Source organism: Rhododendron vialii, chromosome 10a, assembly GCF_030253575.1.
Source record: "Rhododendron vialii isolate Sample 1 chromosome 10a, ASM3025357v1".
Lineage (NCBI taxonomy): Eukaryota > Viridiplantae > Streptophyta > Magnoliopsida > Ericales > Ericaceae > Rhododendron > Rhododendron vialii.
The window spans coordinates 2,399,453-2,412,137 of record NC_080566.1 but is presented as its reverse complement, the minus strand read 5'-3'; the positions used below and the strand labels follow the sequence as shown (position 1 = coordinate 2,412,137).

The 12,685-nt window shown below is 39.2% G+C and overlaps 1 protein-coding gene across 3 annotated transcripts; it reads right to left on the bottom strand.

Moving 5' to 3' along the window:
• Positions 1 to 677: 677 nt before the first annotated feature.
• Positions 678 to 12,010, bottom strand: LOC131304867 (DNA repair protein UVH3). 3 transcript variants are annotated; one of them, XM_058332312.1, is made up of 15 exons: positions 11,864 to 12,010; positions 11,523 to 11,773; positions 10,335 to 10,504; positions 10,113 to 10,242; positions 9,813 to 9,890; positions 9,647 to 9,700; positions 8,798 to 8,982; positions 6,858 to 8,568; positions 6,092 to 6,286; positions 5,756 to 5,841; positions 5,159 to 5,438; positions 4,918 to 5,054; positions 4,279 to 4,363; positions 2,403 to 2,891; positions 678 to 1,560 (listed from the first exon to the last, which is right to left on the bottom strand). In XM_058332312.1, exons 1-15 carry the CDS (start codon positions 11,949 to 11,951, stop codon positions 922 to 924), a joined length of 4,578 nt encoding a protein of 1,525 aa, XP_058188295.1. In that variant the 5' UTR covers positions 11,952 to 12,010; the 3' UTR covers positions 678 to 921. The 3 variants fall into 3 exon arrangements, with proteins under 3 accessions (XP_058188295.1, XP_058188296.1, XP_058188297.1); XM_058332313.1 differs by lacking the exons at positions 11,523 to 11,773; positions 11,864 to 12,010 and having other exon boundaries at positions 10,113 to 10,234; positions 10,335 to 10,478; XM_058332314.1 differs by lacking the exons at positions 11,523 to 11,773; positions 11,864 to 12,010 and having other exon boundaries at positions 10,113 to 10,247; positions 10,335 to 10,475.
• Positions 12,011 to 12,685: the final 675 nt, after the last annotated feature.

Here is a 12,685-nt window from a genome sequence, read left to right as displayed (position 1 = left end):
TGTGCGTGGGCTCTATGGTAAAATTAGTTGGTCCTTTAGGTGGTGGGGTTCACCTGTGTGCAGAGTTTCAGTGTTGTGCATGTGCAGAGTCCCCTCTCTCTCTCTCTCTCCCCTGCGAGAAAAACAAAATAAGGTTATTCAATTCCTTATATTTCTGCAGTATTCTTCTATATTTCTATAGATGTCATAATTTGTATGTATCAAAACAGAGTGTTTTCTTTTGCATGTGTACTGGTTTTTTGCAAATCATAGTTCTAATTTAGAACTTCTAAACGTGTTGGATTCAATGAAATTCGTTCCATTATTGGGGGTTTTCCTCCATCTATTTAGTTACAAATCTTGCAATTTGTTTAAATGTTGGGAGACTTTACGGCTTTTACACAGAGTACTGGTATAAACATAACTCCACTCTCAGGAAGATGTAAATATAAACTTCCAACTACTACCTTTTCAAATCCAATCTTTTTATATGTGTGAAAATTTGATCTTTCATTTTGCATATCCATATTTCCGTTTACTATCTACACCAAGCCAAAAAATATTCACCTAAAAAACAATAGCGATGATGTTATTTGTGCTACGCACGAAGGAGAACACCAAGTGCACTTTAACAAGTCCGTAAATCTGTGCTAGTTATAGTATGTGAAATCATTTCTTTCCATCCCAGAACATATACCTAGACACAAGGAGGAAATTCATTTGGTAGAATAAAAGGAATGCATTACCACAAAAAAACATGTTTCGATAATACGAATAGGGGAGCAAAGCGAAAATGAATGGGAAATTGTGCATACCAATTTCAAAACCATGGCCTTTGACTCTTGAGGCAGGGAAAACGAACTGGGATTACAAGGAAAATATACAAGCTCCATCCACCAATCCCCTTCCCTCTCCCTCTTATATACAAAGCATCAAACAATCTCAACTCTTCCTTCGCTTTCTTCTCAAGTAAGGCATGGCACTCAGAGATTTCATTGGTGGTGTCCCAGAATCATCTTGTCCGATACTTTCTGGAGGAGAGCTACTATTATTGCTAGCTCTAGGAGTTAAATGGTCAGAATTCTGCTCGTTATATAATGCATCTGCCTTCCTTCTCTTTGGGTTAGCTTCTTCCCCAATATTAGAACAATGTGGATCAGAGTCATCAGAGACCAACTCTGTAGCTGGCTCGGAAGCCTGTTTATGCGGGTCCTCTTTTGTTTCATCTTCGTCCAAGCAAAACCCACCGCCCATGTTAAGGTATTCCTGAAATGATTCAACTTCAAAAGAAGGATCACCATTTTGACCTACACTCGGTTCATCTGTTTTGAGTTCAGGTTCTTCAATCGAGCAGAATCCACCTCCCATTTCAAAGTAGTCCCCACTAGAGTGCTCCTCCTTATGCGGGTTCTTTTCACCAGTACTAGCGGCAGTATCTCCAACTAAGTGATGATCGTCAAAAGGTTCTTTCACGGCCTCTTCATCGCTGCAGTTTTCTTCATCGTGGCTTGCTTTACCCGGTTCATCAATTTCCACGTCATCATCCGAAGTGTACTTCACAGCATTTCTAGTTCGAGTTGACTGGGAGGAAATATACATGAGAATTGTTGGTAAATCAAATGGATTTACAAATGAACAATAGAGGAAACCAGATAAATAAGTTACTTTCCATATGGTAGAACAATTCAGACATAGACATACTAGTGCAGACACCAAATCACAATCTGCAAAAGCTAGAGCAGTGATGACTATCATGGTGTTTATACATATTTAGTCCCAACCAGGAAGAACCAATAACTGGCATAATAAGCTGATTCTAAGCATATAATCGGTCACACTACCATGGAGAACTAATAAGTGCCACTAAGACAGCAACTCACTATGTGTTTGCGTCAGCCCACCAAGGTGGCAAGGTTAATTCTATTAATTCCTAAAGAACTGCTTGAAGACCATATAAAATAAACCAAGCATAAATCAGGACAAGCCAAATCAAACACTTTTCATGATCAAAAATAAAAATCAAACACTTTCCGACCGCTTACTGAGATCAGTGTCCTTATTACTCATCAATTGTACTCGAAGGATTATAACTATAACATTGCTTTACAAACACAATAGCATTTTTGATCTGACATACACAATAGCCCAAACATGGAACTGGTTCATATATCACATAACTGCTAACTGTACACGTCAGTATATAATTAGATCATAAACTGGAATTTTGGATGGAATGATTTACCAGCTGAGCCAACTTCATATAACCCAAACTGAACCAAAAGCCACGTTATTCTACCATTTAGAAGGAACCAATGAAGTATTCCTGTGGTTCATGATACTTTATAGTTCATATGGCATAAATAACACTGATATCAGCCAATAATTAAGACAACTGGAAAGATGGAGAACAGCCAAAAACCTACCTTCCGTAATTCACGTGGTCTTCCTAACTTTTTGTCTTGCTTTTCTTTTTCATTCTCACTAATGCAGTCGCTGTCAGAACTGTTTTCACCATCTTCAAGCCATGAACTTTTTATTCTCCGACCTCTTCCATTAGCTTGGCGTCTCTCGCTTCCTCGGCCTCGGCCTCTGCCTCTTGCAGTCAATTTTTGCCTGGTATTTTTCCTGCCTTCTGTCTGCATCACTGGATCAATATTCCTAGCTTCAGATGGCTCAGACTCTTTATTCTTTCTTTTTTTTGACAACTTCACAGCTGATTTGTGTGTTGAGTTGCTTTCATCTCTCGTGATACAATCCTCTGTTCCAGTTACAGATTTTCCTGACTTGTCATCCCTACTTTCTTCGACAGATGTTTTCCCTGTTATTCCTTTAACTGCTTTATTAATCCTCTTACTCCGAATTTTTGCAAATCTCTCATTGAAAGTGTAGAATGCTTCCAACCGCAGTTGAGTCTTCATTAATCAAGCCCATGAAACAAGTCATAGAAGATGTGCATCAGCTTCCTCATTTTGATGAACTTTACCACAACAAATGGCAAAGAAAAAGTAATGCATTCAAGGGCGTAAATTGAGTATAAACATCAAGAACCATACTATGCTGATTTCCAACGAGAAATCTATTAACCGTAACATCCAATTCCAGTGGAAAAGAATGTGTGCCCCTATGTGCTAGATCCAATAAAACCTTAGAGTGTCCCCAGTGGCACAACCAAAACTAAAGATTTCTAAAGTTAACAATGTTGGTCCAAAATATGGCTCACAATGGTATAATCAAACTTAGCAACGCCTTAATCAATAACCAAATTTCAGCCTTTGGATAACCAAAACTAACAACATTTTCTCTTTGGATAACCAAATTTAATAGGGACCACACTCTCTCTTTAATTTCTCTCTCCTCCCATCACTATCAATAGACCCACCAACTTACATTTATTCCCAACTCTCTATCTCTCTCTACTAAAAATGAGTTTTTGATTATGGACCATTGTGGGACTTCACATTATTGATCAGAGCAACCCCTTATATGGATAACCAAAAGATGAGGTGGCAAGTTTTGATCATCCTATTTTGGTTATGCCATTGGAGATACCCTTATAATTTCCTATCACCCCTCCATGGGTATGCTGGTTTAGATATTGGCATTCATTTGCTCCTGGTTTGGCTAATAGAAGTAATGGGAAAAAAACTTCTACGTAATAATGTTTTATATAAAAAGAATTTGGGAACCCTAAGATAAAGTATCTCAAGTGCTGCTTTGTGTTTTCCGGGTCACGAGGACCCATCAAAGACACAGCCACTTTGGGACCAACCTGCAAGCTAAACTCTGGGTCCCTGCAACCACACACAAACCACATGTATCAGCAAGTAAAGGCATTTATAGCGGGACTTGAACAAAAGAACTCTTGAGTTACGTCAAATGCTTATTGTTCTTACCCTTCTATTGATTATTCTAAACTCAGGTCATGCCTGAATAGCAGCTTATGCAACATCAAAAAGGAAAAAAGAGCAAGTTTTCCACTACTGAATTATCAGGAGTAACATCGAACGCAATGTAGAACATATTATCTGTGTATAGCTACTACGTTAAGGCCTACAAGACTAACATGTCTCTTGAGTCTTGTCCTACACAACTTATTCCGTTTTTCATATTAGCTGAAGGTATGGGGTCAGACAGACAGAACGTAGTTGAATGGCGGGGACCATAGGTATGAGTGTGGCATGGTGCGTATTTTAATTTTTCATTTGTGAGCATACATAAGGGCGCGCGCGCGCGCGAGAGAGAGAGAGAGAGAGAGAGAGAGAGAGAGAGAGAGAGAGAGAGAGAGAGAGAGAGATTAACCTCATGTTTGTTGTACTCCTTCAAAACAGGTAAGAGCAACTCATCCGCCTTCTGCGTATTCCATCCAAACTTTTCCCAACACAATCTGAACACAAAGAAAGTGGATTAGTTAATCCAGCATTTGCACTTTCGCAAAGGACGACAATATATTGTCTATAGTTAATCGGACTCAAGCTGCAGTAAGCACAAGCCTTTAATGAGCATTTTGGGAGCAATTCATGTTTTCCCTCTCAAGAGTTGGATGAATTAGCAGCTGCTGAATACGAATATAGTTCCTGTATGGTGAAGACAAACCACAAGCAGTTTGCTGCAGCTTCTTTTTTAGTGTTACAACAAACCCCATGCTCTAATAGTTCACACAACTTAAACAATTGCCACTTATAAATTTAGAAAAAGCTAATTTCCCTCATGTTTATAAAGTCACTGCATGTTGACTGAAAGGATCATATGAAACAGAAATTAGTATGTTTGGCATGGGAACATGGGTAGATCCAAAATTAGATGCAAGTGTAAAAGATCTTATTTTACCACATGATGTGCTCCACATTGTCCACAAGATGCCAAAATACTATACCATCAGAAAATCATGCAAAAGTTCTCCCAAGTGGATTGAAAGCAATTTAATCACAAAAGACTTACTTGCGAAGAAAGAAAAGATCTGGCTTCCCCCATGAGAAAGGCTCTGTTGACTTGTCCACTTGTGGAGAAACATAAGCAGAAATTACTGCTTCATTTGGAAAAGATGAAGGAATGTGCCAGTTTTTGCTCACATTTCTCTGTATTAGTTAAAATTGTCATGGTATGAGTAAAAAATGTTTTTAGATGAGAAAACAAACTCTGACAAAAATAAGGGATCAGCTTAACAGAAGGTAAGTATTACATGCTTATCCATGAAGATCTGCTTCGTGTTCTGGATGTCGTCCATTGCTTGCATAACAGTCTGTGCAGGTGCAGAGAGTCCATCCATATCGCTATTTGAGCAACTCACAGTGTCTTCACCAACTTTTGACCCTCTATTCCTCGAACTAGATCCTGTTTGCACACCGAGCTTTCCTAAAATGGTTGGATCTGGTGATTCAATCCACTCCCGAAATTTAGTGAGGCCATCTTCCTCAGGAAATGCATTCATAACTTCAATAGCATTAACAATACCTATCCCACTGCAGGAAAAAAATAATAATAATAATTAAATAAATGACACCGCCAAGAAAAACACTCAGGTAAACCCTGTGCTTCTGTGTAGCACCATACCTCAATGTACTAACTGCCTATCAGTATAACACATAAGAAATAAATAGCACTGAAAATACCAACTTTTGGGGGGTAGATTTAAAATACCTACCGACTAGGCAAAGAGAACAAGTTTGTAAAAATGCCTAACAGATAAGGGGCCAAGTTGTATCATGTAATTATGGCCAAGGTGGTATCATGTAATTATGGAAATACAAAGTATGATAGGATCACAAGGGTAGTGTACCTTACACCTTCAGTATAATCACTCCCAAGAAGCAGGGCCATACGGATTAGTTGCTCTCGTGTTAGGCCAAGCTCCTTCTCAATGTCCTGATAAACGATAGCAGTTGGCATTAAACAAGCTGGTATAAGTGCGTCCACATCCCCCAACCCCCAAAAGAATCAAATTTCCTTTGTGGAAAACATCGAAGCAGATTTGGAGATGAAATAGAAACAAGAACACCACAGAACCAATCAAATAAATGGAAAACATATCACATGAGAATACAATTCAATTCAATCTGACAAAGCATTATAAGTACTACCACAGGAGATGAGAACAATTGTATCAGACACAAACCTTCACGAAGTAGGTCTCAACATATTTGCGGTCATCGAATATATTCTTGTAAACATTTTGTGCCCCAAACAAGAACACATCAGAGTCATCAGTAACCACACCATCTACAAGGTTTGAAAGTTCCATGTATGCACACTGAGCTTCAGCTTCCATTGGTGCAATAATATATGGCAAGCCAAACATTTGAAGAAGCTCCTGAAATCATATGAAACATTAGCATCAATTGACTCCTTAGCGGGAAAAACCAAATCTAGTAAAAACCAGCTACTACAAGGGACACTATTTCCTCCCAGAACCAAAACATTAAGGTAAGAGAACCCACCTCCCTGCTAAAAAAATGGAATTGAAAAGGCACCAAAAGCCATCCTAACTAAGCACTCTAATACCAGAGTGCATCCATCAAGTAAATGGGAAAATTAGTTTGTTTTGTTTCAGGTCAATGAAAAGGATCGTGGCCATACTTGTAGTAGTAGCTAACATACCATTGTAAAATTGCAGCTTTAACCGTACATAGATTTGTTGACCATAAAAAGCTAAGATAGAAGTTATTGCAACAACCTAATTGCTAGAACATTTTGATGCCCTAATGGACACATTTGATGCTTATGGAAAAACACTTTTCTCAACAATAGAATGAAAAGAATACTTCCAACAAAGCCTCAACCAACATGACAGAGGCTTTATACTTCAAAAGTAACAAACAAGGTCATTGTTCACAATGTAAACGACTGCCTTTCACTGATGTGACAAAAAATTGGGTGCACACCTGACATTCAGTAAACATTTCACTGCTTACAGACTCTGCATTACGCTCGAGCCTTCTCTGCTCATCTTCTAGGTCTATACGCTCTCTACTTAGATTTATCCTTTCCTCCTCCAAACTAGCCTCTGTAACTTCCATCGGCTTTATTTTGTCATCCTCAAGAGTAAAATTTTCATCCCCTTTCTGCTCAGCACTGTTATCAGGAATATTTTTGTTGGGCAACTTTTGTACATCATCGTGGTTTATCCTTAATCCCTTAGCAGAAGATTCCCCCTGCTGTGGTGTCCCTACTACCAGGTTATGCGCTGCAGCTTCAAAGACATTTACGTGAGCATCAGCAGCTATGGCAGGAGGCGTTTCACCTGACACCATATCCGAAATCTCAGAACTTACACCAAAATTAGTGGTAGAGGTGGACATTTGGACGCCAGCATTGGGTTTCACTTCCTCCACAACCAAGTGGAACCCCTGTTCTCCAATAGGAGGGACGGATTTCTTATCTCCAATTCCTCCAAGTAAATTTCCGCCTTCAATTGTATCTTGCCGAAAAAGTTCAGCATGGCATTTAGGATACCTTTCAAATGGTTTGTCTAGCAGTCCTTCAATGCTGTCAGTATCAACTACCATTGATGTTGCCACAGGAGAATCATCTGTGCTTAAAATATCCATTCCAGCCTCAGCTTCTAACCTAGCAACCCCACTGACCACCTCAAATGATGGTTTATCTACTTGCAAAGTATTCTCTTGGGGCAAGTTAGGCACAGGCTTACCATTCTCTTGAATACCTTTAATCTCATGAGCCATTCTTCTGGCTTCTTTTAAATTCTCATCTTCACATGATGCATCACTAGATTTTTGTTCCCTTATATCCTCAAGACTTCTCCTAATTGCTTCCTGAAAATCAGCATCTTCTTCCAAAGCACCTTTGGAGGCATTATTACTAGGTTCAGCAAGAGATGTGGATGCACAATTAAGAAGAGTGGAATCTCCATCCTCCCATTCCACGTCACTCTCATCATTAATGCGACCTTCAGCAAGAGAGAGCTTGGTTTCCTTTCCAACATCAGGAAGTGAACTATTACCTTTCTCTACAACCACCCCTTCTTCCCAATCAATATCTGAATCCGAGTCACAAGAATGTTTCTCTGAAGGAAGAACACTACCTTTAGAATTCAGTACTGTATCTCCTGCCACTAAACGAGTAAATAGATCATCATCAACATATTCGTGACCACCGTCATCCTCAAAGGATATCTCCATCGAGTTCAAATTTTTAGACGCAGATTGATCACCTCTGTCATCTAAGTGAACTGATCCATCACTACTCTGATATGAAGCTTTTTTAAGCTGGATTTTATCAGGTAGATTTCTTGAGATGCCGCCTGCATTTTTATCGAAACCAGACTCACTCCCCATAATCACATTTGTGTACATTGTGTCTTGCTCGATCTCTTTCATTAAATCCAAATTCCTTTGTAAATCTCGAGTCATACGCATTCCCATAGCTCTCACTCGACTGACTCGAACATGTCCTCTCTCATCCACATATGTCTCAATATCATCATCAAATACAGTGTCATCAGTGACTGCTCCAGTTTCAGCGTTGGACTTCTTGGTAGATGCAATGCTTTCCACAGGGTCTGAAGGAGGAGGTTGTAATGGTGTCTGATCTTGCTTCTCACCATGTCTCTCTCCGCCAACAGACGTGAGAATTCTGATAAATATAAGCATGTATTAAGATAATGAAAATTATACCCTCAAGGGAATCAGGATTTGTAACAAAATAAAGCTAGTTAATCTTGAACATTGTTTGGTGGAAAGAGCTGCATTGGCTCCCATCTCATGTATAAGTACTCTATCTACCACTTCATTACTTGATCCATCTTAGTTGTCGTATTGACTGTAGAACTCAAAAGGAAGTATATGAAGATATGTATACTCACTGTTTATCCCCAGTGAAAGACGACGAGAATAGAAATTCTCTATTGGCTTCAGAGGCTATCCGCGAAGTCTGGACACCACCTACTCCCTTCCCAGAAGCGGATTTTCGCACTTCATCTATCTCCCGGCGGAAAGCAACGGTTTTTAGATAGGCCTGTATTTGTAATTCTGAAAACTTCGCAGGGGCCTAAATGAACACATTGAGTATCGAGAAATCAATTCAGTTATTGTCAGAAAATTAAACGACATTGAACTTATTGAGCACTCCAAGATATAAATAGTAGAACTGTGAACAGATTATGGAAGATGCATTTGATCGTGATAGGTTGATAATAAAAAATAAACAATATTAATAGTTAGCACAAGGTTTTTAAAGAAGTCTTTCCAGACTCTAAAAGTGCAATAGAACTCCTGGACTGTCATGAAGATGGAGTAATAAGGTCAAAATTATCAAATACATGTGGATACTGTTTCATACTTTTTACAGGTTTGATGGAAAGAGTAAGTGGAAGGCTTCCTAGTGACATAAGGAAATTTTTTGTTAGGGGTCTTGAGACAATAAAACTCGCCTTGGACGACTTGTCGACCCATATAACATAAGTTATCAGGAACGTATATTTAACCAACAAACATATCGAACAGCATCTATTCATTACTAGTTTACTAGTATTGACATCCCTGATTACCAATATGGCGCATATTTGACATCAAACGAGGTCATTTCACAAATATTTTGAGATGCTCGGAACAAATAGCCAATAGGGTAGTTCGCACAAATCATTGACCAAGATAGAAATGGAGACTGGATTTTATTTAGGTCAACATGTACAACAAAATCATAAACACCATACCTTTTTGACCTTCTGATATTTTTGTCTGTTTTCTGCCATCAATCTCTCCCTCATCTACAAAACAGGAGAATTGTACTCAATATAAATATAGAGAACTATGATCTCTAGAATAAGAGAAAAGACTTAGCTTAAGAAAAAAACACAGCTAGAATGTAAGCTCACGTACCTGAACAAGAAGATCAAGTTGCATTGATGGAGGTAAAGCAGCTAACACGGCAGGATCAACTTTTCCATTCATTGCTGGCTGCAAGACCGAGTAGATACAAGGAGAAGTGAAATACTCTAGCTTCCCCATTGCAAATAAATGTTCTTACATTTCAACACTTTCAATGCGGTCATGTTAAAAATCTAGTTAATCTCTGAGAACACCAACTTTTAACACTCAAACACAATGATATGCAAATCTGAACTGTTCATATATGATGCGGATGAGACATCCAACTCAACTCCTACGATAAGTACTTACAAGTACCATCTCTTCGTCTTCGTCTTCTTCTTCTTCTTCGTCCTCTTCTTCAAATGGGATATCCACACCAGAGGTTGATGCATTGCCAGTAAAACTATCATCATCCTCCGCCGCAAGGGATGCTGCCAACCTTAACTAACTCAAAGAAACATCAACTAAAATCCTTTGCATCCAGTTTTTAATGATGAATTTAGCAATACAACAAGCGTCAATTAGCCTTACATTTCATCTAGTGCTTCCTGGTTGCAACTGAATGGCGAGGTATTGATTCCCTCCGCATTACTTCCTGTCAATTCCACTTGATCTATGACAACCTTTTTACCCTTAGCATCATTCTGCTGTCTCTGTTTCTCGAGATCATTGGCCAGCTCTTTCAACCTCATTGCCTTGAGCTATAAAATTGAAATCAAACACAGAATGGATGTGAAAAACTAAGCAAGACCAAAAAATAAAAAATAAAAAAAAAACCTCAAAGTATTAGACCAGACATTCCTTAGTTCAAATAGAGACTTTTCCAACCCACTTTCGGATGTTGCCAAGAGGCCTTTGGCCCAATAGCATCAGGGGTGCACTTAAGTGCAAGGAGAAAAGAGGTCAGGAGTTCAACACCTCCTCTAAGGTGTTAATCTAACTATTCTAACAATACTTACTTTCCCCATCAAAAAAAAAAAAAAAAAACCACTTCGGATGTTACACTAATGGTTTTTCTTCTTAAAAATTTTAAAGTTCACCTTGGCCTTAAAAAAGTGAGGACCCGGCCCGGCCCTGTGCGGGTCCCTGTGAAAGAAACAGCAGCAGAATCCTTAGCTTTTCGTCAAATTTTTTTGATTAATTACTTGTCTCGTCAAAGTATAAAAACATGGAACGAAGTTCAAAAAGTTCAAATGACACGACGCTCAAAGGGGGGGAAACAGCCTTTTGAAAAATATTCATCTTTATTAAACTTTTCCTTGGTTTTCTTCCATACATTTTTAACTTTCAAATTCTAAGGGGGCATTTCCACTAAACTAATTTGACTAAAATCGATGTTTTCACGGGTTTCTGTACAGGTCATTCTCCTCACATATATATCAACTAAAATACCATTTAGCGAAAACAACTTAGCCTATTTTTTTGTTAATAACTCAGGCGTCCGGACCAGCTTAAGGGCACCTCGACTAATCTTGAGGATCAACCCACCGCCCACTTGCAGGGTCACAATTAAAGTCAAAGCAAAGCTTTATATGGACTAGACCCAAAAGAGTTGATAGCACCTGAGAGGGAGCAAAGACTACTAGGCAAAGCCTTGGGGTTAACAACTTGACTACTGTCATAGTCTGTAGTCCAATAATATAGCAAAAAATGCACCCTAAGTACATAAAACACAATTGGAAGAAACAAAAGCAAAGCAGAATCCTTGTTGACACTAACGTGATTGATCAGGAGTTTCTCGGCGGTCTTCCGGATCTTTGTCTGCGCATTCTCCCGCTGTCTACGACGCGCAATCACGGTCCGCCGCTTGAGAGCCGGCGTGGCGCCGTCGAAGACGAACACGGGTTTCGTGCGGAGGAAAAGCAGCTTGCATATCCGCCTGAAGAACCCTAGCACGTGCGCGTTCCTCACCATCTCTCCCTTCTCGTCTCGCATCGCCTTCATGAACTGGACCATCCATATGCTCGCATCTGCAGTGAACAGAAAATCGTGAGAGTCGACGTGCCATTATGGATTGCGTTGCGATTAGAAGATTGAAATAGTTAGGGTTAGGGTTGGACCGATTGCGAGTTTTTTTCCGGCGAGGGTTTCAACGGAGACGCGGCGGCCGACGGGGGCTACGAGGTCCCAGAGGCCGTGGACCCCCATTGTTTGTCTGTCTTGTTGACGACGCTTCGGTTATTGTTGCCGCCAACGAGCTTCAGGTATATATACCCTCTATTAGGATTATTTCCCGCATATCCCTTAAAGTTTGAAGCGAATTGCACTTTAGTTCTTGTAGTTTTAATTTGATCGATGTTAACCTTAATAAACCTGATTCCATCCAGTAATACTCTCCCAATCGCAGATCTTCACTATGTGTGGATAGAGATTATCCAAAAAAACTCGGAAGTACTTGGTAAGTTCAAAATGCCATTAATATAATAAGAAAGCATAATAAACCTAGCATTTCAATCTTGTTACCATTAAAAATGGAGGCTGATGGGGATTTTGTCGGTAAAGAGAGCTGCCGAACAGAGAATCAATGCTTCTGTTTTTTCTCCTTTGGTTATAGTAGATCCCATAATACCCCGTATACCCCTCTAATGTGCTCTGGTGGACAATACATGGGTATTTTCTGTCCCAAAATTGGACGAAAGGTAACGGAGGATTGACATTGAAACTTTTCAAGAACTATAAGGTTAACATTGTTTAAATTAGAAGGATATGGACTAAAGTGGAATTCACTTCAAACTCAAAGGGATATATGGGAATTTTACCCTTTTTTTAATTATGGGTTCGACATTAACAATTCAGAAAATAAAAGTTTATGATAAAAAATTTAAAAAATTCATTAAAGAAAATAAAAAAAGAGAAGACAAGTTCTTTGAATTATCTTTGTC

What these genes read in the sequence shown, in the direction of transcription:
- LOC131304867 (XM_058332312.1), bottom strand. Translation starts at nt 11,951, where the DNA reads ATGGGGGTCCACGGCCTCTGGGACCTCGTAGCCCCCGTCGGCCGCCGC. An exon ending in CAGGAAGCACTAGATGAAAT is followed by an intron (nt 10,243 to 10,334) that starts GTAAGGCTAATT and finishes GAGTTAGTTAAG; the next exon opens with GTTGGCAGCATCCCTTGCGG. An exon ending in AAGACGAAGAGATGGTACTT is followed by an intron (nt 9,891 to 10,112) that starts GTAAGTACTTAT and finishes TCGGTCTTGCAG; the next exon opens with CCAGCAATGAATGGAAAAGT.